This window comes from Salarias fasciatus, chromosome 9, assembly GCF_902148845.1.
Source record: "Salarias fasciatus chromosome 9, fSalaFa1.1, whole genome shotgun sequence".
Classification (NCBI taxonomy): domain Eukaryota; kingdom Metazoa; phylum Chordata; class Actinopteri; order Blenniiformes; family Blenniidae; genus Salarias; species Salarias fasciatus.
The window spans coordinates 23,411,710-23,435,742 of NC_043753.1; the positions used below are offsets into that span (position 1 = coordinate 23,411,710).

General features: G+C 43.2%; 2 protein-coding genes across 6 annotated transcripts; both read right to left on the reverse strand.

Annotated features, from left to right (window-relative positions):
* Positions 1 to 2,071: 2,071 nt before the first annotated feature.
* LOC115394508 (leukocyte elastase inhibitor-like) lies at positions 2,072 to 8,789 on the reverse strand. 2 transcript variants are annotated; one of them, XM_030099834.1, is made up of 10 exons: positions 8,671 to 8,789; positions 7,878 to 8,059; positions 6,037 to 6,150; positions 5,180 to 5,320; positions 4,782 to 4,899; positions 4,532 to 4,674; positions 3,419 to 3,496; positions 3,160 to 3,249; positions 2,890 to 3,070; positions 2,072 to 2,789 (listed from the first exon to the last, which is right to left on the reverse strand). In XM_030099834.1, the coding sequence occupies exons 2-10, from the start codon at positions 8,052 to 8,054 to the stop codon at positions 2,566 to 2,568; spliced, it is 1,266 nt and encodes a 421-aa protein (XP_029955694.1). In that variant the 5' UTR covers positions 8,055 to 8,059; positions 8,671 to 8,789; the 3' UTR covers positions 2,072 to 2,565. The 2 variants fall into 2 exon arrangements, with proteins under 2 accessions (XP_029955694.1, XP_029955695.1); XM_030099835.1 differs by lacking the exon at positions 6,037 to 6,150 and having other exon boundaries at positions 2,566 to 2,789.
* A 1,213-nt stretch (positions 8,790 to 10,002) lies between these two features.
* On the reverse strand, positions 10,003 to 23,611 carry LOC115394524 (serpin B6-like). 4 transcript variants are annotated; one of them, XM_030099856.1, is made up of 11 exons: positions 15,054 to 15,193; positions 14,764 to 14,945; positions 13,546 to 13,686; positions 13,345 to 13,428; positions 12,815 to 12,952; positions 12,417 to 12,534; positions 11,689 to 11,831; positions 11,522 to 11,599; positions 11,283 to 11,372; positions 11,031 to 11,211; positions 10,003 to 10,938 (listed from the first exon to the last, which is right to left on the reverse strand). In XM_030099856.1, exons 2-11 carry the CDS (start codon positions 14,938 to 14,940, stop codon positions 10,712 to 10,714), a joined length of 1,377 nt encoding a protein of 458 aa, XP_029955716.1. In that variant the 5' UTR covers positions 14,941 to 14,945; positions 15,054 to 15,193; the 3' UTR covers positions 10,003 to 10,711. The 4 variants fall into 4 exon arrangements, with proteins under 4 accessions (XP_029955716.1, XP_029955714.1, XP_029955717.1 ...); XM_030099854.1 differs by lacking the exons at positions 12,417 to 12,534; positions 12,815 to 12,952; positions 13,345 to 13,428; ... (1 more) ...; positions 14,764 to 14,945; positions 15,054 to 15,193 and adding exons at positions 21,831 to 21,948; positions 22,157 to 22,465; positions 22,559 to 22,711; positions 23,092 to 23,273; positions 23,547 to 23,611; XM_030099857.1 differs by lacking the exon at positions 13,345 to 13,428.
* Between the last annotated feature and the right edge of the window lie 422 nt (positions 23,612 to 24,033).

The window sequence follows — 24,033 nt, forward strand, 5'->3', positions numbered from 1 at the left end:
GGAACTGTCTCATGGTTGTTGCTGATGAGGCCAATGGCCTTCATGTCGTCCACAGACTTGATGATGGAGTTGGATCCTTGTACAGGTCTGCCGTGGTGGCTGTAGAGGGAGTCGAGGAACAGGTCAAAACATGCTGGGTACAGTACAGTGTGACCAGAAAAGATGCTCCACTGTGTTGTGCTTTATATGTGTGTTATTTTACAGGGGAGCTGCTTTGATTGGAGTATCTGTACAGGATTCATGATTCACCAACACTGCGCATGAGCCCTCAACGAGACCAAACACAGGGCATTAAAAGGAGCCCAATTTAGCAATCAAAACCAATGAACACAAAACAATACAAAATATAATCATATACCTCTTAACAAAATAATGTATTACTCTAAACAACATAATTATCCTAATCAAATATGCAGAATAAACAATTTGTAAATGGCTCTAACACTACTATTCTTGGTGATGCCAAAGAAGATTTGAAGACTGTTTTTGGTTTACTCACTGAAGACCCTCACTCTCGGATGTGTAGAAGGCGTCCAACTCAATGTATTGCTTTAACAAATAGAAACGTTTTCTCAACAGGAGCCATTTTTGAGTTCTACCGTCATAATGCATCCTTATTCAGAGAAATGGACATTTCTAGTCCATGGCACTGACACAAACCAGAAGAAGACAGTCTTCAAGGGTTGTCCACTCAGAATAAGAGTAGATGTACCTGTAGATGGCCTCGGTGATGCTGCAGCCTGTGGATGGGAGAGAAACAGCTTTGCCACAGCTGTGCGGCCCATTGCCCCAGCCGCTGCCCCGGTTCATCCCGGTGAACCCTGTTCTGATGGTGATGGCAGCAGGTCGCCCCTCTGCGGCTCCTGCTGTGGCTCCAGCTCCAGAGCTTCCTGCTGCCCCTGTGTCTGTGTCCCGGGGCAGAGGAGGACACCACTGGAGCCCTAAAACCAAAATACGTTCACGAGGTGGCTTTAACACATGTACTAAATGTGGACAGCCTAAAAGACTTTGGCCAAAGCTGGCTCCTCGGCTTTTTGCCCCACGTCCTCGGGTGGCAAGAGCGGCTGGCAGAGCAGCAGCGGCAGCACAGGAGATGAAACGCCCACCCCTTAAATCTAGGGACACACACATGCCTGTAAATATTGCATCTTTGAAAATGTGTAAAGACATCTTTTTCACCTGTTGTAAACACCCTATGTGTGTAAATACTAGTTTTGTTTTGGTTTGTGTATCTTTGTATGTCATGTTAATTTATTTCACATTTCTCTATAAACTGTATTATATTTCAATATCGTTAGCTATTCATTGCTGTTTACTAACGGGAGTGTGATGTGTTTTTGTAAATAAATGTTGTTCCCAAACACAAACTCTTTTACATTGTACTGCTTTCAATTGCCACCAGAAGGGTCAGAGTGAACCCTTTGACCCCGAATTCCACTCATTGCTACCAGGTTCCATCTCCTGTTCAGACACAAACACACCTAAAGTATGTTGTATTAATAACAACAATAGGGTTCAGTAAGCACCATGACAAATGTAAACTAATAAACAGTAACGACATCTCATTTCAAAATTAGCATTTTACACAGTTTACATTCTGTGCAGTTACTAATATGCATTTTATAGACAAACTAACAAACTACATATATACTAATTGGCAGCTCAATAAAAATGCATGTGCCACGTTCTCAAAAAAAGTGTAATAATGTTAAACAACCCAGGACACAAATATAATTGACAAAGCTATAATGTTATGGATGAAAGAATCTGAATTTCTGTATTGTATAGAACGTCACGGAAGAATGGAGCAAGCGGCCACTTGAACGGAAGATTGTGAGTTCAAAACTCACTCTGATAAACAGTGTTCATAATCTCTGCACCACAACCTGCAAGCATGTTGTCCAAGCACGTTCCGCTTCCCGAGCTGTGAACGGACTGAGGATGCCTCTCAGCATTCTGCAGAGGGCCTCGCATTACGCCCTGAAGCAGGGAAAGTCAATCAGAGCAGCAGCGTATGCAGTGTTTGTGAAGAGAGAAAGAAACTGCAAGAGAAGAGACCCAGGGAGCTTCCACGTGTTGGCTCCCACAATGGGAGCATTAGAGGGGTATGAGCTTTTATTGTAGGTCATGTAGGCAGGGAACAACACCACAGGTCAAAAGTCACTTCAAGCCTTCACTCTTATTTCAAAGATGTATTAGTCTAAACTTATCAAATGTTAATACAGTTTCCTTACAAATGGTAAAAGATATTTTTCAGTGTCACTGCAATTCTATCCAGACTCTTTGGTTTAGCAATAATATAAAACCATGCTGCACGCTCTGTAGGTAAAGTGCAAAGAATATCAGAGCCAGAAGACACAGCTAATGTCTGCACTGCCAGCATGGACAGCAGTGGACAGTAAAGCTACGCTGACGTGTCAGGCTGCAGCAAATAAGGGCAACAATTCAGATGTTAAGGCTGAGGTTTGGGTTACAGAAGTCAGAAAGGCACAGGATGAAGTCTTGAAATAGAAGTGAGATGATTCTGGGATGACAGTGGCAAATATAACTGAACTGAACTGCAGCTCAGGGGGAGCAGTATCGGCCCGCAAAGAGGACGCTGTTGGAAGGGTTGTGTCTGATGAAGAAGAGGAAGGGGTGATCGGCGATGAAGGGCTGTTGAATAAGGGCGCAGCGCAGCATCATGACAGGAGCGGTGGCCGCAGCGGCCTCTGTTCCCTCCTCGTTCACCTCCACGAAAGCCTTGTGGACAACTTTAGAAAGCACCAGGTCATTGGCAGGAGACATGCCTGTTCCAGGAGAGAACCACAGAGTTAGATAACAAGCAACGACTTGAGAAAACTTCTACAGTTCTGGAGATCTGATAGTGAAATATAAAATCCGCCGTACCAGAGAAGTCACTGGCTGCCATATCAAAGGCGTCCACCATGCCCATGCTGACCAGGACGTTCTTCATGTCGTAGCTCTCCTCCATCTTGAATCGAGGCAGGCCCACCTGAATGTCCGTTTCGTCCATCATGTCTGGACGAGTCCACTCCACAAATTTCTCATGGGTCAGCTGGTTCTCCAGCTGCAGGAGTGAATATCGTTCAGTCACGGCTCCGACTGGGTCGGGTCAGTTCAACTGTGTGCCTCAGAGTAAATGTGAGCAGGCTGTACCTTTTCCAGACCTGTTGAACCGTCCTCGATGTTCATGGGAAGGAAGATGAGCATGCTCAGCTCTTTCTCTTGGTACGGCATCTCGAGGATCTGTCAGAACAAGCTTTTAAGCTTTACATTTATCATATTCTGACATTTGAAACTAAAGAAGAGTGAAAAAGCTGGGGCTGGATTCAGTTTTGACAAATCATTATGTGTTTCAGACAGTGAATCTGGATTTAGGAAAATTCTGGTAACAAAAGTGAATGATTTGAATTACCTGGCAGTTAACCTCTGGGATGAAGGTCAAAGGAAACTTTGTTTTCTGGTACATCATCTTCACTGGTCTGGTTTCATTCTGGAATAATTAAAAAAAAAAAAATCTAAATTTTATGGAGGAAATTCACACCGCATGAAGGATGACCTTCATCTTTGAGAAGGTCATATACTAGCGAAAGAGGAGACAAACGAAGGAGTCGAGTTGATGGTTGTTTATTTCCAGACAGAGTACTGACACTGCGCGGTTTTGGATATGGCGAAAGTGAGGGGTTTGTGGTCCACACAAGTGGTGAATTCCCAGCCCTCCAGCAGAAACCGAAAGTGGCGAATCGCGAGGAAAAGAGCCAAAAAGTTCTCAGTGCTGTATTTCCTCTCATTGTCCTGCAGCTGCCTGCTGGAAAATGCGAGCGGCTGCCAGGCTGCATCCAGCCACTGCTCACAGACCGCCCCCACTGCGTGACCCGAGGCGTCAGTGTTGACCGCGACCGGCGCTGCAGCAGAGGGCTGCGCCGGCGTAGCGGCGTCAGAGAGCGCAGCCTTCGCTCTCTGAAATGCCAGGATTCTCTCTGGGGTCCAGTCCACGTCCTGTGTTGCCTTTGTGGCCCTCAGAGCTTCATACAGCGGGGGCTGTCAGGTGAGCTGCGTGAATGATGAAGCAGTTGTAGAAGTTCACCAAGCAGGGGAACTCCTGCAGGGATTTGATCGTACAAGGACTAGGAAAAGCAGCCATCGCCATCTGCGTGAGGAGACCTGATGGCCCAGGAACTCGATTTCTGAGAGCCTGAACCGACACGCGGCTGGATTAATGATCAGCCCGTGCTCATGAAGCCTCTCGAAGGGCTGTGGCAGGTCTAACAGGTGTTCCTCGGCGGAGGTGCTGGCCACCAGAATCTCATCCAGGCACCGACAGAAACTCAAGCCCCTTAAAACATTCACTTTCAGTCCAAACGGCATACGCAGGAACTTGAAAACTTTTCTTTCTTTTGTTATTTTACTGTTGGCATTCTCTCTGGACAGCGGAGAAAGAATTTCATTGTGCAGGGAAATGTGTTTTATGATCTATATATGAAAATAAATTCCAAAATAAACTTATATTATGTTCATCCAAAGTTACCTTGCTGATCCGAAACTGTGCGTCGCGAGTGGCACTCTCCTGGAACTGCTTGTTCCAGTTGCCTTTGAAGTAGATGGCATTGACCAGCACCAGTCTGGTCAAGCTGTCCAACACATCCTGCCCCAGCAGGTCCTTAATTTTACCTAATCAAAGATATAAAGACATAAGTTTGCAGCATCAAACTCTCTATTCATTCATGTACAGTATGGATGACTCAGAACATGCTGCTATAAGAGTGTGTGTGCGCCACCTTGTGTCTGTTTCTCCACCCATCCATTGATGTTGACTCTGGCTGCTTCAGCGTTGCCGATGAAGTCCACAGGCTCCAGCTCGGCGGTGTAGTGTTTCCTTGTTTTCATAAGGAAATCCTTAAATAAAATGATATAACACATGTCGTTTTATGAAGAGCTCACAGTTCCCTCATTCACTTCTGCTTATGAATACACACACACACTCAAACAGGTCATGTATCCGGCATGGACTTACAGTCATTCAAAGCAGACTTTGTTAAAATTAACTAATCCTGACTTTAACCTTATTGTCGTCATAAAACATATTTTCAGCCTTAAATTTTTATTGTATTCCTGATGGGAATTTGCTTTTCTTCTTCCACACACACTCACACAAGCATGGACGTGCGTGTCTCACCTCGACAAACTGGTAGGACTTCTCCCCGTAGAGTCTGTTGGCGACACTCAGGGCATACGGAGCATCCGCCCTGTTGAGCTCGCTCAGCAGCTGGCTGAAGCTCAAGTGCACGTCATCCTGACAGTCCTGGGTTTTCAGGCACTGCAAAGACGAGACAACTGTCACAAAGGTGCAAAAAACAGTTTGTCAATAAGCTGGCCAGATGGTGTAACTTCCCTTCGACACCCAAGTAGAAGCTGAAATGAGCATCTTTAAGAGCATGGTATAAAGAAGCATCCCTCCACCGTGGCGTTACCTGTGTTCAGGGTTGACAGCATGACATGGTCTGTATTCATATCAGAGACAATCTGACCACTGACTCCTGGCATATGTTTGCTGAATCTGATTTTACACACACAGGATAGAATAATACCATGATGTAAAGCATATATGTGTGTGTGTGTGTATATATATATATATATATATATATATATATATATATATATATATATATATATATATATATATATATATATATATATACATACTTAAAAAAGGAAATTGTAGAATTGGTTTGACCGCTTTCCAAACATATTCATGCCTTGTGAGCATTACGCATAACTGCCAGAAGCTGCTGACAAGAGATAAGAAACCCACTACAAAGAAGGGTTAAAAGGACAGGACTGCATTCCAGTGTATTATGTAACACTGCTGGTCTTGAAGTAACCTTTCAGTAAACGGCACCAAGCGAGGCCGACTCCCACTTTCAGGACAGCATTTCTTTAGAAAGTCAGTGAAGCAAAAAGCAAAGTCGAAAAGCCAGTGTGAAATCTCCCTCGCACCACCCACACCACCTGTTAAGGTTATAATTCCTGTACTGTTTGCTTTGGCGTGAACTTCTGCAGCGCTTCGGGCAGCTGGAATTTGACCTCCTGTTGCATCTCCATCTGCATCTGCTGCGTTTCCGCAGGCTGCGACGCAAAGCAGAGGACCTGTGGGTGCAATTGTTACCTTTAAAGCTTTACGTTCAGAGGATGGCTGGGTTGAAGCTTATCGAACATGCAACACATTAGTCCTAAAATGCACTGCTAAATGCACATTTTAAGGCACTGAATGATCCTCTGAGAATGCACAGCTTGATTTTGTTTTTCTTTTTACACTAAATGTATAATTGAGCATCAGCTGAGGCTCACAAATGGGTCACATTGTAATATTGTGCAATGTTTAGTGCAGTGCTCGTCACACCCAGCCATGTTGCAATCAACACTCCTTGCGTTTGCCTGGAAGTTCCAGCAACAGTGACTGAACTTCAGCCTGTGGAGGTCAGGGTGAGAAGACACGTTGGCCTGCTGCTGGAAAGCTTAACTCAACTCACTTCCCTTTCGCAAGGAAACTCTCCTTTTCACATTTATGTTTTGAGAAACTGAGACAGTTTTAACTAGTTAGTTTTCTGAAGTAGACCTGTGCCGCCTTCTTTTATCCATTTTTCTAAAATTCCTGACTATTTCAATTCTGGACAAGATCCAATGTATTTTGCAGGTGTATCTATACCAGAATTAAATTCTGCTGAAAACACAACTGGATTCAAGCCATCTTCCAAATATTATAGAATAATTACATTAAATGAAACATGTCAAGCCTGGTTTTACTCTTGATTCCATGTCATTCATTACCATTAGGGTACATTAGTATTGTATCAGGGGAGAAAGAGGCACAATCCAGGCTATCTTATTCATTGAAAACATTTGTTATAATAACCATTTTATTGTGTTTCAAATGATTACGAATGTGTTTTTATTTTAAGGATCATGACAGCATAAATAATCCCTCCCCTCCTACCTCGTCACACAAACCAACTTGACTTTTTTCAATGCTGTTCCCTCCAAAAGTCAGCAAACATTCTCCTTTCACAGAGACTACTTCCACCTCCATTCCAGCTACCTCTCTCAGTTGATCCAAGCAGAGTTTTGTTTTCTTTTTTGCACAAATCCTCGTCCTGTTGTCACAGTGGAATAATTACTTAAAATAAAGAGTCTCTATAGACTACATCAGTAAAATATTCTCACTCTAATTCTAGCACTAATAATAACCTGGTCCATCTCGTTGACCAGCTTCTACATGAAGCATGTCATCTGGGGTGTGATTTTCTCTCTCAGGTATCACCCATTGAAAAGCATGCAAGTGTAAAAGTTTATTTGTTTTTCTCAATCATTTCTGTAATGTTTCTTCAAAAAGATCATTTCTGCTCAACAGGAAGCTATTATTATTTCTAAATTGCAGAGTAAGGTGATTACTAAGACCTCAGTTCTTTATATTTCATCTAAATTGAACCAGGTTGTAGCAAACGTTCTCTTTTCAGTTCAGTAACTCGCTGGGAGCTGATAATGTGTGCTCAGTGCTTTTACTGTCTTTACACTTCCATAGTATGTTTTGTTTCCACAGCAACGCGACACAAAGCTGCCCCTCATAAAACAGAGTCAGACAGAGCAGATCGCCATCAGTCTTGCTGACGGAGGAGGACTAAACGGCTGATAGATAGTGAGCGGGGGAGTTCAGTTGCCCCACCCTGGTGAACACCGCTTGAGTCATGTCCAACAGGCTGTCTTTACACAGGAGCTTTGATTGATGGTATTACACACACACACACACACAGGTTGAGTAACGCCTGAGGGTTTTCCCACGTGAAAGACACCTGTCAAAAGGCAACGGGGTACCTCACCTCTGACATCTGTGAGGCTGTGTTGCCCCCCGCCCCCAGCATCACCATGGCCAGGGCCGAGGAGATGCTGAACGGAGAGAAGAAGACGTTTGCCGTCTTGTCGTTGTCGCTCAGCTTTTGCAGCAGAGCCAGCGCGAAGGCAGTGTTTGCCTGGGATAGAGGGGTCAGCGATGCCATCGTGTCTGATTAAAACACAAACAAACATAGTCAGAAGATATTAGTGAGAACAATGCCCACACTTAGATTCCAATTTGTTTCATTGATCATTAGTGAGTAATATACATATTTGGTGCATCATAGACCAGAATGTAATAACACCTCAGCTGCTGAATGTCAGACTTTCATTCATTCATTCGGTATACCTAAATAAAAACAGGGTTCATTCAGTGCATTCATGGTTTAATCTAACAATTTATTAAACAAAATAGAGAAGGAATGCACACACACACACAGACGTGGTAATCAATCACATGTCGGGCTTAGATGGAATCAATGGAAAATAACCAGTGTTTTGTGGAAATAAAATGCAAAAAAAACTTTAACTCAGTTTGATTAGCTAGTTGAAAACACATGAACTAATTGAACGAAATGACACTGTAATAACTCGACAGGAGACATTACGCTGTGGATAAATATCTGGATCTTCCACAGGTAAGTCCACGGATCAGGGCTTTTACACCTGTGGCATGAAGTCTGATGTGAAGAATGACATTCTGTCTCACTTCCTGTCAGCAGGTATTCAGAGGAGACGTACAACGCATCCACAAAGGGAACGACACACACTTCTACTTACCTAAAGGCGCGGATCTGAAGGTTCTGTAGCGGTGAAGGGTCTCTCCGACACAGGTAGAGTCCTGCTGTGAGCTTCAGTTTTAGTTTACAAACTGACACGCCCTAAATCTCACTTCCGCATGTGATACGCGAATGTACGGAAGCCGAGGAGATACATGAGACGGTCCACTCCGCATGCGCTGCAGCTAATGCATCCGATGTGTGGAGTGAACTTCAAGAAAATGTAGTTAAACTGCACCATTTAGACACAAGGAAATGCATTAAAATCAGGAAATTATAGATAAAAAAAGTAAAAGTTTTATAAAGATAAATTTAATCAAATCAGGAAAAGATGTCAGCAGGCTGGAATATTCTGACGGTGTGATTGCAGCCAGGTCTCAGTTAAAAAAAATAAAATTAAATATGTTAAAGAGTTGCTGCTCATCCAGAGTCCTCACATCACATCTACCCGGGTTTCAGTCTCTGTACTGAAAGTCTGTGTGTCAAAGGATTGACTGGAAAATCCAACTTCTTGTCTATAAACCTTTTTGCCACAAACTAAAATACGATATTTATATTTATTGGAGCTTTGAGAACAGCTCACCTTCATCTCAGTGTTGAGGCGAGGGTCCCTGGTCTTGGAAGATGTGCATCAGTTGCATGAATAGCACATGTGAAGGTGGCCTCTTCTCTGAACAGCCATGCTTTGGGAATAATTGAAATAACACAACAGCTGAGCACTTTGTTTTGTCAATCTGGAATGACTCATTACAGGCTAATTGATCAAATGATAGCTGCAAATGACCAATTGTGTGATTTTCACCATTTATTTTGAATTATTAAGGTTTACACAAGTGAAATTTAACCCCAAGGATCACATTAGGAAATCTTTGCATATTCAGCTGAGCAGAAAAGTGCCTTATGGGAGGAGCTGATTCCAAGGACTTTTTTTAAGTGCCCCCCTAAAACTTTTTTTTTTTTTTTTCAAAAAATGACTTAATCCCATTTCTTCAATCTATTGAAAGAGTCATTAAGAGTCAGTCTGATTTTCCCAGAGACAATCAGTTAGCTGGAACAAGTGAAACTTGTGCTGCAGAGATTTGGGCCAGACAGAAACTGAATGCTTTATGCTGACCCATGTTTGAGTTACAGTTTAACATATGGAAGGAAAATTCAGCTTTTCATACCTTAGTTGCTTCTTATGTCTGTATTAGCCTATGTCTGTAAGCAGCAGCAGCCATTTAGTGTTGTAGTTTATTCAGCCGAGGTGAGGATCATATGAACAGATGAAAGTGCAATTATCAGAGTGAAATATCAGTGTTAGAATATCTCTGTGAATAAGCCAGACGAAGAGTACTCATTCAGTAAGGTTTATTTCATTATGTGATGGGCATCAACAAGAGATATTCCAAATAAAAAAATATCCTTACAAGTAGCTGTTTCAACAAGCATTTGACTGTCAGAAATTAGCAGACAATAATAACAAAAACATCATGTTTAAAGCACTAAACGGGGAAAATGGCAAAAAGTAAACCAGACTAAAACAATTATGCAAAAAAGAAACAGTGGAAAAGTAGAAGAAATTATCACTGGTTCCTTACATCAGCCAGAGTTTTAGTATTTATGATTAAAACTGACATGTTGTACATGTTCATAAGCTGTTTTAATAATTTTGAAGGTTACATATATGTTCCAGCTTGAAGCTGATTTCATTTGGTGAAAGGTCTTCAATAAACTTTTGTTTTGATGGCAAAGGCTGCAAGAAGTACGACACCAACAAAACTTAGAATGTGTGTTTTTTATATTGACAAAAAAATAATTTGACTTATATCATCTTCACTTTTTACTATCATTTGTTATAGTGATCAAATGAAGACACTAACAAGACAAGGGCGAGTTAGTAAGTTATGTAGATCTTTCAAAGTCTAAATAGGTTATTTTTCTTGTTTGTTATCATACCAGAGAAGAAATGCCATTAACACTACGGTGAAACCAAAAGAATGTTGAATTGTGCATTATATAATGCAGATACAGTTTGTACTGTACATTTTTCCTGACAGCGATCACTCGGGGGAGGAGTATCTCCCAGCAAAGAGGACGGTCTTAGTAGGTTTATGTTGGATGAAGAAGAGGAAAGGGTGGTCGGCGACGAATCTGTCAGGAATAACGACAGAGCGAGTTCCCACGACCGCTGCAGTCGCAGCAGCAGCCTCGGTTCCCACCTCGTTCACCTCCACAAAAGCCTTGTGGACCACACTGGACAGCACCAGGTCGTTGGCCGGAGACATTCCTGTCAGGACAGAGAAAGCCGGGCCAGAGGTTATGCTGCTCTCACTGTCTCCTCATTTTCCCAGTGGCAGAAAAAAGTTTGTCACGTCTCACCGGAGAAGTTACTCTTTGACACGTCGAAAGCGTCCACCATGCCCATGCTCGACAGGACCTCCTTCAAGCTGTACGACTCCTCCAGCTTGAACCGGGGGAGACTCAGCTCCACTTCATTTTTCCCCATTGCATCCAGATTAGACCACTCCTCGAACTTGTCAAAGGTCAGCTCCTGTTCCAGCTGCGTGTGGACACGGATCAGGCTGCCTGCTCGAGGCGCTTCATGTCGTGAGCTGCGTGTGAACGTCCTACCTTCTTCAGGCCGGTTGTCTCGTCCTCTATGTCATTGGGCAGGATGATAAACATGCTCAGGTCCTCTCCTACGTATGGCAACTCTATGATCTGTCCAGAAAAAAAAGTCAGTTTTTCATGTTATTTAATTATAGAAAGAGAAATCTGAAATAGCTCCTCATATAAAAGTGATGTAAGTTTTTTCTTCAAGCACTGAAATCTGCTGACAAAGACTAAAATGTATCACAAAGAGGACTTACCTGAGAGTTGACCTCAGGAAGAGTGTTTATGTGGAACTTCTTCTTCTGACGCATCATTTTCACTGGTTTGGTCTCAGTCTGAAGACACAGATTAAAAGTCAATGCATCAAAACTTTGCTGCTGCGGCGGTAATTTCTTCAACGCTGCCCGTGTGCAGGTACCGGTACCTTGTTTATTCTAAAACGGTCATCGACAGTGTATTCCTCCTTGAACTGTTCGGCCCATTTGCCTTTGAAGTAGATGGCGTTAACCAGCACCAGCCGGGTCATGTCGCTCACCACACCCTGCGCCAGAAGGTCCTTCACCTTCCCTGGTGAGCAATGAGCAGCACAAGCGTCACAATCATGGAATAAAACACGTCTTAACACTGGATCAAAGTCATGGCCAACGATATTTGGTCTTAAAATACAATTAATATTCAAGATATGGAAATGTATTCAGCTGTTCCATGAGGGATTGGTGTGAGACACACTTAGCCTGGGTGTGGAAACTTGAAAAACCAGAAACACAAAGCATTGCTCAGAACAGAGGGAGCGCCTGACAGCCCTGAAAACCCTCCTTTGTGTTTTTTGCATGATCTTCCGGCAGCATTTCAGTTTCACCCTTTATGGACCAACTAATGACACTTGAACACTTCGGGTTTTTTTCATATTCCTTTAAAAACCCACTTTCATATAAACCTTGACTGGTCCCAGCATGCAACGCTGTGATTAACAGTAGAATTGGTCAAATGCAGAGAAGTACTTTCCTAGAAGGGATTAATAAACTACACTGTCTTTTTTCTTTCTTTTTTTAAAAATGGGCAGCTGGACAGCTGATAAGCATTACTTCTGTCTTCATATGGCGCCTATAGCTCCGTTAATCCAGGCATGAAGCTCTGGATCCTCAGACCCACCCTGAGTCTGCTGCTCCACCCAGCTGTTGATGTTGAGCCTGGCCCCCTCGGCACCAGATTTGAAGTCCACAGTCTCAAGCTCGGCACTGTAGAACTTTTTGGTTTCCTCAAGAAAGAGCTGTAAAAAAATAAATGAATTCTTTGGTTTGATGCAGTAAAGGTCTCCCATCTTGTTTGATGTCCAGTTGTGTTGTCATGAAAAAGCACCATCTTAATATGAGCCTGTCCAAGTGCATGATGGGTATTGTAGAGTATAGTGTGGCTTCATACTGTGTACACAACATGGATGCAAAAGGCTTTGTGCTCCACAAACAAGTCAGAAACTCTTTCATCTTTTACAATTAAAAACCCCAGAGCAGCATTCAGACTAATTAATTCTCATTCACATGCCAAAGCACCTTGACAAACTCGTAGGACTGCTCCCCGTACAGCCTGTTGGCCAGATTGAGGTCGTATGGAGCGTCGGCTTTGTAGAAATCTTCGAGGAGCTGAGCGAACTTGGCATGGAGCTCGTCCTGCTCGCTGTTCTTCAGGCTCTGCGGACAGCCGGAGAACACCAGCATGTTACAAACAGACACCGAACCAAAGGCAAATCACACACAAACCCCCGTCATGTTACCACTGATCCTGTTAGTTGATGAGAACAGGCACCAAAACCATCGTGCTCCGTCCTGCATGCTTCCGTTGTATTGAGATGATTTAACTGTTCTCAGCTTGAACATGGATTTTGCGGCATGCAGTGGCACTGGCGCGTAATGGAGCAGATGATTTTGGTGAAAATGTTCTCATCGTTTAAAGAGAAACTACCTCCAGACCAGCCAAGATACAGATAGTGGCTCTGTTCATGAGCCCCTCTGCACAGAATACAATTGGAAAAAAAGAGGCGAAACAAACTCAACATGATGTATTCACACACTCGATCACCCACCGGCTTTTGTTGTTTAAAGCCTGGTAAAAAACGCTTTAGCTGCAAAATGGGTTTGAACAGTTGGAAGAGGAATCCTGAAAACATCTGGAAAATATCAAAGACAGTGGTGGGACATTACGGCAGCATGAAAGCCTCATATTAGCCTACTGCATTGCACCCCACACCGATCACTGATAACTGATTGGCTGGTTTTGTCAGTACCTGAAGGTACTTGGGCAGTTTGGCGGGCCGCTGGATCTGCATCTGCCTCTGGGACTGAAACAGTGGCGGGCTGGTACTGCTGTCAGTGGACATCGGCTCCGTCTCTGAGGACGCCGTTTCCTTAGACCTGAACCCGAGCACCTGGGAGAAAAATTGGACATTTGATTAATCTGAACGGTCAGTGAAAACACAGAGAAAGCAATACAAGGTCAGATTTTCTAAGGAGTTTAATGTGAATTTAAAGAGTTCAGTGACTGCTGCTGCACTACTGAGTGAAAACTGAGGATCCCAGGAGCTGTGCCTGTACACGTTTTCACCTGCCTCAGCCAATCACACACAGGCAGAGTTACGTTAGCAGGTAAAATTCCACTGCTACTTCATTTACTTTAACCTGTGTTACAACAAAAAAAGGAAACTACAAAGAGCTGCTTTTACTGTGCATCAGTCTGACGGACCGATGTCGCTGCATTAACATGTGGTCGGTTAAGCTTGAATGAGCTTTTTTCAAGCTTGATTTCTTGTGTAAATCATCGAGGAGTGACTCATGAGCATGTTGCAGCAGCTTGTCGCTGCTCCCTCCAGCCTCCTTCCAACAAACAAAGGAAAAAGTAACAAGAGATTTGATAAAGTAATAAAACTTTGATCACTGTTTAAATTCCTCAATTATCTTCAGCTTTGCTGAAACAGCTGCTAAAATGTGAGGCTAGATGCAGTTAAATGTGATTGTACTTGTCTTTGGATTGTAGAAGGAAGAAAGAGGAAAGAAAGAGATGCAGAAGCAGGGAGAACATGCAAACTCCACACATCAAAGCTTGGTCAAACATGAACTCAGACCTCTGTACCGTGACCTGACAGAGCAAACCACTACACAGTGTACCGCCCTCCGTGCACACAGCTGAGTGACAACAAATCAGCTCCTACGATCCAGATGAATGTTCTATCGACACTGAACTCAGTGCCCTGTGCACATGACAGAACATGAAACCTAAACCTAAAACCACACCTTTATTTCTTCATATTGTTGCAGTTGTGAGAGAGAAGTGAAAAATTCCAACACTGTAACAAACCGCAGCAGCATCAGTGTGGTCCAAATGGGTTTGTTAACATGACAACTGCCCTGTTTGGCCTTGTTATTTTTTCCAGTGTGTGTGTGTGTGTGTGTGTGTGTGTGTGTGTGTGTGTGTGTGTGTGTGTGTGCGTGTGTGTGTGTGTGTGTACCTCTGACATCTGTGCGGCCGTGTTGCCTGCGGCCCCCAGCAGCACCATGGCCAGGGCGGCGGAGATGCTGAACGGGGAGAAGAAGATGTTTCCGGTGCTGTCGTCTTCGCTCAGCTTCTTCAGCAGAGCCAGGAAGAACCTGGTGTTGGCTTCGTTCACGGGGACCGGCTCTGCCATCGTGCCTGCTCCAAAGAGAAACACATTAAATCTTACAGTGAGCTATAAGTCTGACTTTTATAAAGAACTTTCACGTCAGCTGATAGCTACAATCAAACACATCCTGTACTCACAATCAGACTCGTCTCTTCCAGTCAGAAGGTTTCCCTGATATTCCCAGTCGAGTGCAGCTCGGTTGGAGCAATGTGTGTTATTTAAGGTGCCGACACACCCGCGGCAGAGGTCTGCAGCCTAACACACATCAGTGGAGAACACACCCAGTGAGTCGGGCTGCTCGTGGCAGTGGTGGGTGTGGATCTGAGCCGTTTCCTCAGGACGCTGGCCAGAGTGAACTGGAACATCTGATCACCTCAAGGTCATCAGCAGCTACTTTATTTTTTGTTTTTGGTTAATTGAATCGCATAATAATCAAATGAAGCACGCAGAGCACAGTGTAAGAATATGTGCCATCAGATTTACATCTTATTGATTTTAGGTATGTCCTTATTAATGGAGTTTGAAAGTGTGTGTTATTTTCTATTTTCTACATCTTAAACTTTGTTCTTATTCTGTGCCCACAGATGCAATCTTTTGTCTGGAAACTTCTCATTTTTTCCATGTGGTTCTCTTTTTTTTTTTTTGTTTTGGCTAAATTCTTCCTTCTAAAAGAGGAATGCTTGGACTAAAACTTCGAAACCAAATGTTCTTCTGACAATATTTGAAACGCATTGTTTCTTTTTTTAATTTGGTTGTAACTGTTGTAATATAAATACAATAATACTGGGAAAACTGTTCAATCTAAAAAATGAAAAACCAATCTTGTCATTGATTTATTAGCAGTACAGGTTGATCCATTCATTTATATGAAACTGGATGAAAATGAGCCACAGTCTTACACCATAGAAATATTACAGTGAACTTGGATTGGATTTATAGTTTCAGGGGTCGGAGGTCAGATGGGCAGCATGACGGAGGCCTCCTGCAGGAGTTCTCTACCACCATGCCACATTAAACTCTCACAAATTTCCACCCACACTGACACTTCTGGTTGAACATGGTTTGTCACCGTGATGTTGTCTTAGCTTCCATCGAGCTGCTGGTCCAGAACACGATGGGGCACACTCTGCCTCCTTTGCTCTCCGATTCCACCTATAAACCAGGAATGAGAAAAACCCGGCGAAAGACGGCGCGCCTGCATGCCTCTTCTGCAAACAATGCCGAAGGTATTTGGGTGAGGGCAGCGCAGGCTTGGATTTGGCACAGAGGGTGTTTTTTTTTTTTTTCCTGGCCTGTTGTTGAGTCAGAGAGAACATTGTCTGCTGGTCACCACCATCCTCTCACAAACACGCTGCAATATTCTATCTCTAATGCATTTTTGGTAAGAATTTCATAGATTTTTGCTGATTTCTGCAGAAATTCTGCTTTTTAACTTTGCAGAGCATTGAGAAAGAAAACCCAATACAGACATGGTGAAGAATATATATAGGGGAGAGCGGGGTAATTTGTGCCAAGGGGCAAGTAGTGCCACCCCAATTATTTAGAAAACCATTATAGTTTTTGGTCATGTGACCACATATTTTTGAAGAGGCGTCCATTCCGCTCATCTTGCAAAAAAGGGAGACACATGGCTTGAGAGGTAAGCACATTTAAGTTCAAAAAACATTTTTTTACCCTCCAAAGTAAAATTTCCATGGTTAAGGTTTTTTGATTGCTGTGTTTGAACAATTATAGAAAACTTTGAAAACATTTCACACATGTTTTATTGCTTTAGTAAGCTACATCATGAGTCTATACAGTTAACATGATGCTAGCTCAGAACAGCTGGGGGATGCATTTTTTTCAAAATGGTGGGCCTGGGGTCATTTGTGCCAAAGGACCTGGGGTAAGTTGTGCCACTGACACAACTTCCCCAAACTTATGATTATTTATTATAAATTACTTTATTGTATTTTATTGTTATTGTACTTCTTATTCTTCCATTTGATCACTAAAATTGTGTGTCATTCTTAATTTCAGATCAGAGACAGACAGGGCTCCAACTTTTCAAAGTTTCTGAAGCAAAGTTATGAGGTCTGTTGATGGAAAGTCCATCTTCACATTTAGAGAGAATGATGAAGGAGTCATCCCTCGAGGTGATGTGCTTAAAAAATCCCCACACCATAAAAGTATAGTGATAGAGCCAGAAGGGAGCACAAGTTCATATTCCACTGCAGCATTGACAAGTGGAACGTCCAGTAGTAGGTCCAATCAGTGAAGATATTCAGATGCAGATGCAGTCAGGTGCTCATTTTTGATTTTTGATTCTGTTCTTAGCATGTGTTGATGTGGCACTGGGCCTTGTTGAAGCAAATTGGCCTTTGATGATGTTAAAACTTTAAATAAGCATTAAACAAGTACTTTTGTATTTAATTTGTCTTGTTTTTATCTAGCATTATCATTTTTATATAAACTTTATTTCAGGCACAGTTGGCCCATATGAAAAATACAAAAGACATTACAAAACACAAATTTTTTTATATTAAAATTATCTTTTTTACTTCAGTTATCAGTGGCACAATTTACCCCAGAGTATTCTGACTAATGGCACAATTTACCCCGCACTTGGGGTAAGTTGTGCCACAAAACCACTTTTTTTTCCAAAGCTATATTTCTCACACAGTTTATTTAAGATCCAAAGTCATTTCTCCCAGGGATGCACAACACCCTGAACTATATGAACATATTTTAGTTGCAGGCATTCCTGTTATCCCCTTGTGTAAAAGGCACTTTAAGTAAAATTTGGCACTACTTACCCCACTCTCCCCTATATATATATATATATATATATATATATATATATATATATATATATATATATATATATATATATATATATATATGTGTGTGTGTATATAGTTTTTTTTTTTTGTTTTTGGTTTTTTTTTTTGCAAAATAACATTTTACTCCTCTTTCGTGGCCTCTGGAATCTTGAGAGTCATGCCCAAATTGAAATTACTTTATGCTTCTCTCTCACTGGATTTGTGTTGATTTAAAGGCAACAGTTTGTTCAGATGTCTTTTGTGTATTGACTGATCAATTAGTTTCTCTCTCCAGTGTTTCACGAGTGTCACTCCTGCTGCCATGCAGGTTTTATACCTTCGATCTGCAGGTCTGGTTCAGGCTGACCTACTTACCGCTGTGGGAAAGTCCTGACAGGTGTTCAGGTGGTGAGGTTTGGCATTTCCAGCAGCCAGTTGGCTTCGCCTGGTGTCTCTGGCCCTCCGGCTACCGATGTGTTTTTCATAAGCAATTATACACAGCAAAGAGAGCCTGCGCACTCTTGTCTGGAAGATTTGTTTTGAGAACTTGGAGGCAAAATGTGCAAAGCATCTTCAGCTCAAGTCGAAACACATTATTGTACTTAAAAGCACACAGATTATTATCCTTTTCAACTAAAGGACTATTTTATCAGAAATAATATACACAAAAAGAACTAATACGATTTTAAAAAGAGCTTGATGTTCTTTTATTAAGTGAAGACAAATTGGGCATTTGTGATGCTGTTAGGAAAATGAGTGAATCCAGTTCTGGTGGTTTTAAAAAGCTTAGTTTGACTGTTATCAAGCCTGGATTCAAGTCAGCGAGAGGCTTCGTGTCAGTTTTATGGCTACTATGTAATCTGTGTCAATCCCAGCTCTGGGATTAATAATCAGTAAGTGTTCATTAATATCCAGCAGGCTGAGATTTTAAACTGTGGCATCATGAGAGATCAAAAACACAGATAACACAGATTCTTTTTAATTTTCAAAAGGCGATAAAGTCAAGGGTGTGGGATGGAGAGATGTTTAAAAAAGAGATATAAATAAAACATGGATGGGAAAACTTTACAAATGTGTGTAGAAGAGATGGAACATGAAACAGTTTTTTTTTTATCTTCCTCCAGCAGGCTGTGCCGCAAACCAGAGAGAGAGAGATAGAGAGAGAGAGAGATTGAATCTTTTTTCCATCTTTCATCTGATAGCCTTCTGTTTGCAAAATATAAAGGTTCCCTCCAGACACAATTCTAGTCTAACAATCTTTTCTTTTCCATCAGATCAAACTCTCCAATCTCCCTGTTTCTGGACAATCTGCTGCTTTCCTTGTGAGAGAAATTGGCCTTAGTTTGACTGAAGTTGTTCAAACACATATGAACAAGATGAGCCTTGTTTTCAGTCACTGTCACCTTTCAGAGGATTGGCTGAGTTGTTCATCTTGGGTCAACTTCGTTGCTCAACCCTCTGGTTTTGAAAGCATAGGCCGGGCCTCCTCTGGGGGGCGCCAGAGAGCCTCAGGAGACTGAGGGTACATGTCACATATTTGAGTAAATCACATTTTGCTGATTCTGCTAACTTCAGTAAAGCAAGTAAAAAAAATACATGGATGGATTTTTACAGGACAAGAAAACATGACACAATGTGATGTATTTCCTTTATTTAGTGACAGCAAAAAAAGAAAAAAAATCAGTAGTGCAGTTGATCTAAGAAGAATGCTGTTTGGAGTTCAGCGTGCGGGTTCCGTTCGGGCCTCCACAGAGCCGTGGACCGGAGGCGAGCAGCAGCTCGTGTCCGGCTGGCGCCGTCACTCAGGAGAGGAGTACCGGCCAGCCAGCAGCACGGTCTTGGTGGGTTTGTGTTGCATGAAGAAGAGGAAGGGGTGGTCTGCGGTGAACGCCTCGGCGGCCGATTCCCCGGCAGGAGAAGAGGAGGCGGCAGCAGCCTCACCTCCGCTCTCGTCCACCTCCAGGGACACCTTGTGAACCACGCCGGAGAGGACCACGCCTTTCTGCGGAGACAGTCCTGTCCGGAAACAGAAGGAGGAGAGTTGGTTTCACGTAGTTCCCATCCCGATACTCGATCATTTCCTTCACATCTCACCAGAGAAGTCGCTCTTCGTGTCGTCGAAAGCGTCCGCCACGCCGAGGCTCTTCAGGGCGTCCCCCAGGCTGTACGTCTTCTCCATCAAAAAGCGGGGGAGCCTCACCTCGCCCGCCACCTCCACGACTTCGGTCTCTAAAGCTCGACTCGTCCACTTTTCGAATTTGTCGGGGGTCAGCTGGTTCTCCAGCTGCATGAGGACACAGTGTGGCTCGTCTGGCTCTTCAGGGTGTGGATTGTGCAGAAGTGCGGACCTACCTCCTCCAGGCCCGTTAGCTCGTCAGGCAGGATGATGACCATGCTCACGTCCGCCAAGCTGCAGGGCATGTTCATGATCTGCTCGTGAAACATTGAGCAAATGACAAGTGTCAAATACAGACAAGACTATTGATGAGACGACGACTATTAAACATAAAAAAAACATTACCTTGCATCTGGCCTCCGGAATGGGCGCCAAACGAAAACTACTTTTCTGATGCATCATTTTCACCCGTCTGGTGTCAGTCTGAAGACAAAAACAAGCACATTCGTTATTCTTCTTAGTTCGCTTTCCTAAACTTCAGCCCAGGGTTCTGTGTATCTGTTTTATTATTTCAAGGTTTTATTCACAGGTCAGACAAGAAAAAAAAAAAAAATAGGGATTATGATTGCGCTTGATCCCAGTGAAGCCTTTCCTGTTTGGGATGCATCTGAGTGAGATTACATGATTGTACTCTCTGCAAGAGTGGACACACCGCTTGTCTGGAGGAGAGCCTGAAATAGGCTAACATTTTATAGGGATGCTGCTGAAAAAAATCCCTTCATTTTAATAAAGTTTAAATGGAAACACAATCAGCTATTTTAAAAAATCTAATTAATTTCTTTGGATCAAAGAAGAAGAAAAACCCTTTCTGTGGTTTTCGCTGAGACGTTCAGGAAGCTGCTCGGTTCCTTTTTGTCGGACCGGTGTTTACCTGTGTAGTGGTCTCTATGGTAACCAAGGTGTTTATGTTGCAGCGTCACCGTGGGAAAGCCCTGCCACGCCCTCGGGTGGAGCAGGAGTGTTGCTTCCACCGGGGGCGACGGCCAAACATTTCAAAGAAATACCACAAGACTTGTTCTCTCAGACAGTCAGACCAGACATCCTCAGGGCACACCGTGGATTCCTCCATTATGTTACACTAAGCCTGCTGGACTTGTGAGCAGGTTTTAGAAGGTATATCAAATTCAGAGTGATCTAACGTGACTTTCGTGCCATTTTAATAATCTAAATCTGACTCTCATCATCCCGTCTTTTGACCTCTCGGATTATGAAGCAGTGATTAGCAAGGCTCTGTTTCGTTTTTTTCTCCCTTCCTCGCCGTCTGCGTGAAGTGTTACCGCGGTTATTTTGAACTCCGTCTCCGTTTCCTCCACTTCAAACTTCTTTTCCCAGAGGTTTTTGAAGTAGACGGCGTTGATCAGCATCAGCTTGGTGGTACTGATCAATGAACCCTCAGCCAGAAGGTTCTTGATTTTATCTGTTAAGATATAAAACAAAAAATATATACATTAATGCTGTTTATTACAAATCCCACCAGCAGGAGCCAAATACCACTTTTTTTTTTTCTTTTCTCCAACACCCAATATCATCTCAGAATTTACAGATTCTGTGAGTGTAGCATCAACACCAATATTTTATTATTTTATTATTGTTCTTTAGGCCTGGGGGCACAAGAAAATCTGTTGTATGCACTGAGTAATTATTCTTAAGTTAAAAAAATATGGGAAATTACATTTTGTGACACTTCATGAAGACATAATTGAGTCATCACGGCTGTTGTGAATCTATAGATTCAGAGGGTTAGGAAAAATAGTAAAGCGAAGAAGGCCTGGCAGGATTTGTAGCTCATCCTAGCTGGACACACACTCTACGCTGTGGTCAGCTGAAAGACACCAGTTCATCTACACAAAGGGGAAACATGCAAACTCCACACAGAAAGACTGTTTTCCTGATTGTTTGCTTTTTTTGTGGATGACAGGGATGATTCTCAGACCTACCTTGTGTCTGCTTCTCCACCCAGCTGTTGATGTTTACTCTTTCTGTTTCTGCGTTGCCTTTAAAGTCTACGGGTTCAAGCTCAGCATTGTAGAGCTTCTTGGTTTCTTCTGAAAACCCCTGCAATCATGAATACATGCCATTTTTAAATGTTCACTTTTTTTGTATAGAGGATAAATTTTTGCCTGCTAACAGTTCAAATTATAGTTTTTATACAGCGAACATTGCTAAAGCTGATGATTTTGGTTTGTTTACTTCAATCTACTAGAAAAACTAATGCTAACAGTGCGATCATTCATTCGTGGCCGAGCACCACACTGTGACGCACCTCAATAAACTCGCAGGACTTCTCCCCATACAGCCTGTTGGCCACACTGAGCCCAAATGGAGCATCATCCTTAAAGAATGGACTCAGCAGTTCAGATAGTTTGGCGTGGACGTCGTCCTGAGCGGCGGGGGCCTCGTCTTTCTCGGTCTGGCTCACTTCCCCAGCAGCCTGTGCATCACCCTGAGAGGTCTGGGCGGCATCGCTACCGTTCTGGGCTTCGTCTTTGCCGGTTTCAGGCCCACCCTTCGGGGTTTCTTCATCACCCTTGTCAGTTTGCTCAGCATCATTATCAGTTTTAGATTTGAGGACCTGCAAGAGAAGAGAAACCAGCTTTGTACGAACTCCTCCTGAAGGTAAAACGTGAAGCACTCTCGAGCGCCCTCATTCAGGGCGTGCCACCACCTTGGACAGATAGCTTGGGACCATGCTGCGCTGCTGGATCTGCATCTTTATCTGTGTGTGCACTTGCGTGCGCGCCTCCGTCCGTGTCTTCAGCAGCGACTGCAGCGGAGTGGCGGACAGCGACTTCGGCTGCGTCTCAGTCAACTGCAGGACCTGAAGACGGAAGTTGATCACAGCTGAGTTTGTTTGAATGTGTGTGTCCAAACACACATGTCTGTAGAAATACACCACAAAACAGCATGTGTTTCGGTGTCTGCAATGTCAATCAGTGACTCCATCGCGGCAGACAGTCTGAGTGCACAAAGTCAGTTCTGCACATGACAGAGCTTGAAAACTGACGCCGCGCCTTTTCAGTGTGCTGTGATTAAATAAAAGATGGAATTCCAGCAGCATGACGAGCCTGATCCGCCAAGCCTGCAGCAGCGTTTCACTGCACGCCTGCATGAAAACTTCTGTCTGAACGGTCACATTAACACGGGAACCATTTTCCTATGTGTGTGTGTGTGTGTGTGTGTGTGTGTGTGTGTGTGTACCTCTGAAATCTGTTTGGCCGTGTTGCCCTTTGCCCCCATCAACACCATGGCCAGGCCTGCAGAAAGGCTGACAGGGCAGAAGAGGACGTTCTCCTTCTTGTCCTCCCCTCTCAGCTTTTTCAGCATATCCAGGACGAAGCCGGCGTTGGTCTTTGTGAGTGGAGCCGCTGATGCCATTGTTTCTGTTCAGGGGAAACGACGACACGGTGAAAATGAATGAATTAAAAATGATGTGCTGGCTTGTGATTTTGTCTTTAACATGAAACACACTGGTTTAGTTATATTTGATGACAAGTCAGAGATTAGTAGTTCACATATAGACTCGTCACACATTCACACAAACTGTACAAACGCTGTCTTTTTATTTCTACAATAAAGTACGCTGAAGTAACGCTGTCCTCCAAAGTGGTACGTTTACCTGTCTCCATTAAAACTGAGTGACAGTGATAACTTACTGACAGACTCTCTTCTTCAGGCGAGGGGATCCAGGTGCTTTCAGGTAAATGAAAGTCTGTTTCAACTGTCTGTACTTCTTGACTGTCAGACACACCCAGACCTGTGAGAAAGAGAGAGTTCACGCCCATCAGGCCGAGCCAGACGCGCCCATTGGCTTTTGGTATATTTCCATTGTCGATTATTGGCGTGTTTGAAGCAGTTTTGTCTCTACAGGTAAGACAGTGAAGAAAAAAACAAATATGCAAAGTGGATTAAAGGTGCATTAAGGAGTTTTTCAACTTTAAAAATACTTATTTTCCACCATAAATATGTTACACGTTTTCAATGATGTGTACAATGTGCCCTGACATATTCACTGGAAGTACCGCTAACAGCGCTAAATTGTCAGTTGAAAGTTGCAGTGCCGGTCCGGCACCAGCATTTTTTGGGGGAGAATTTGAGAGGAATGACGTAATGCGCGCTCCGGCTGGCCTGATTTAGTTAGGT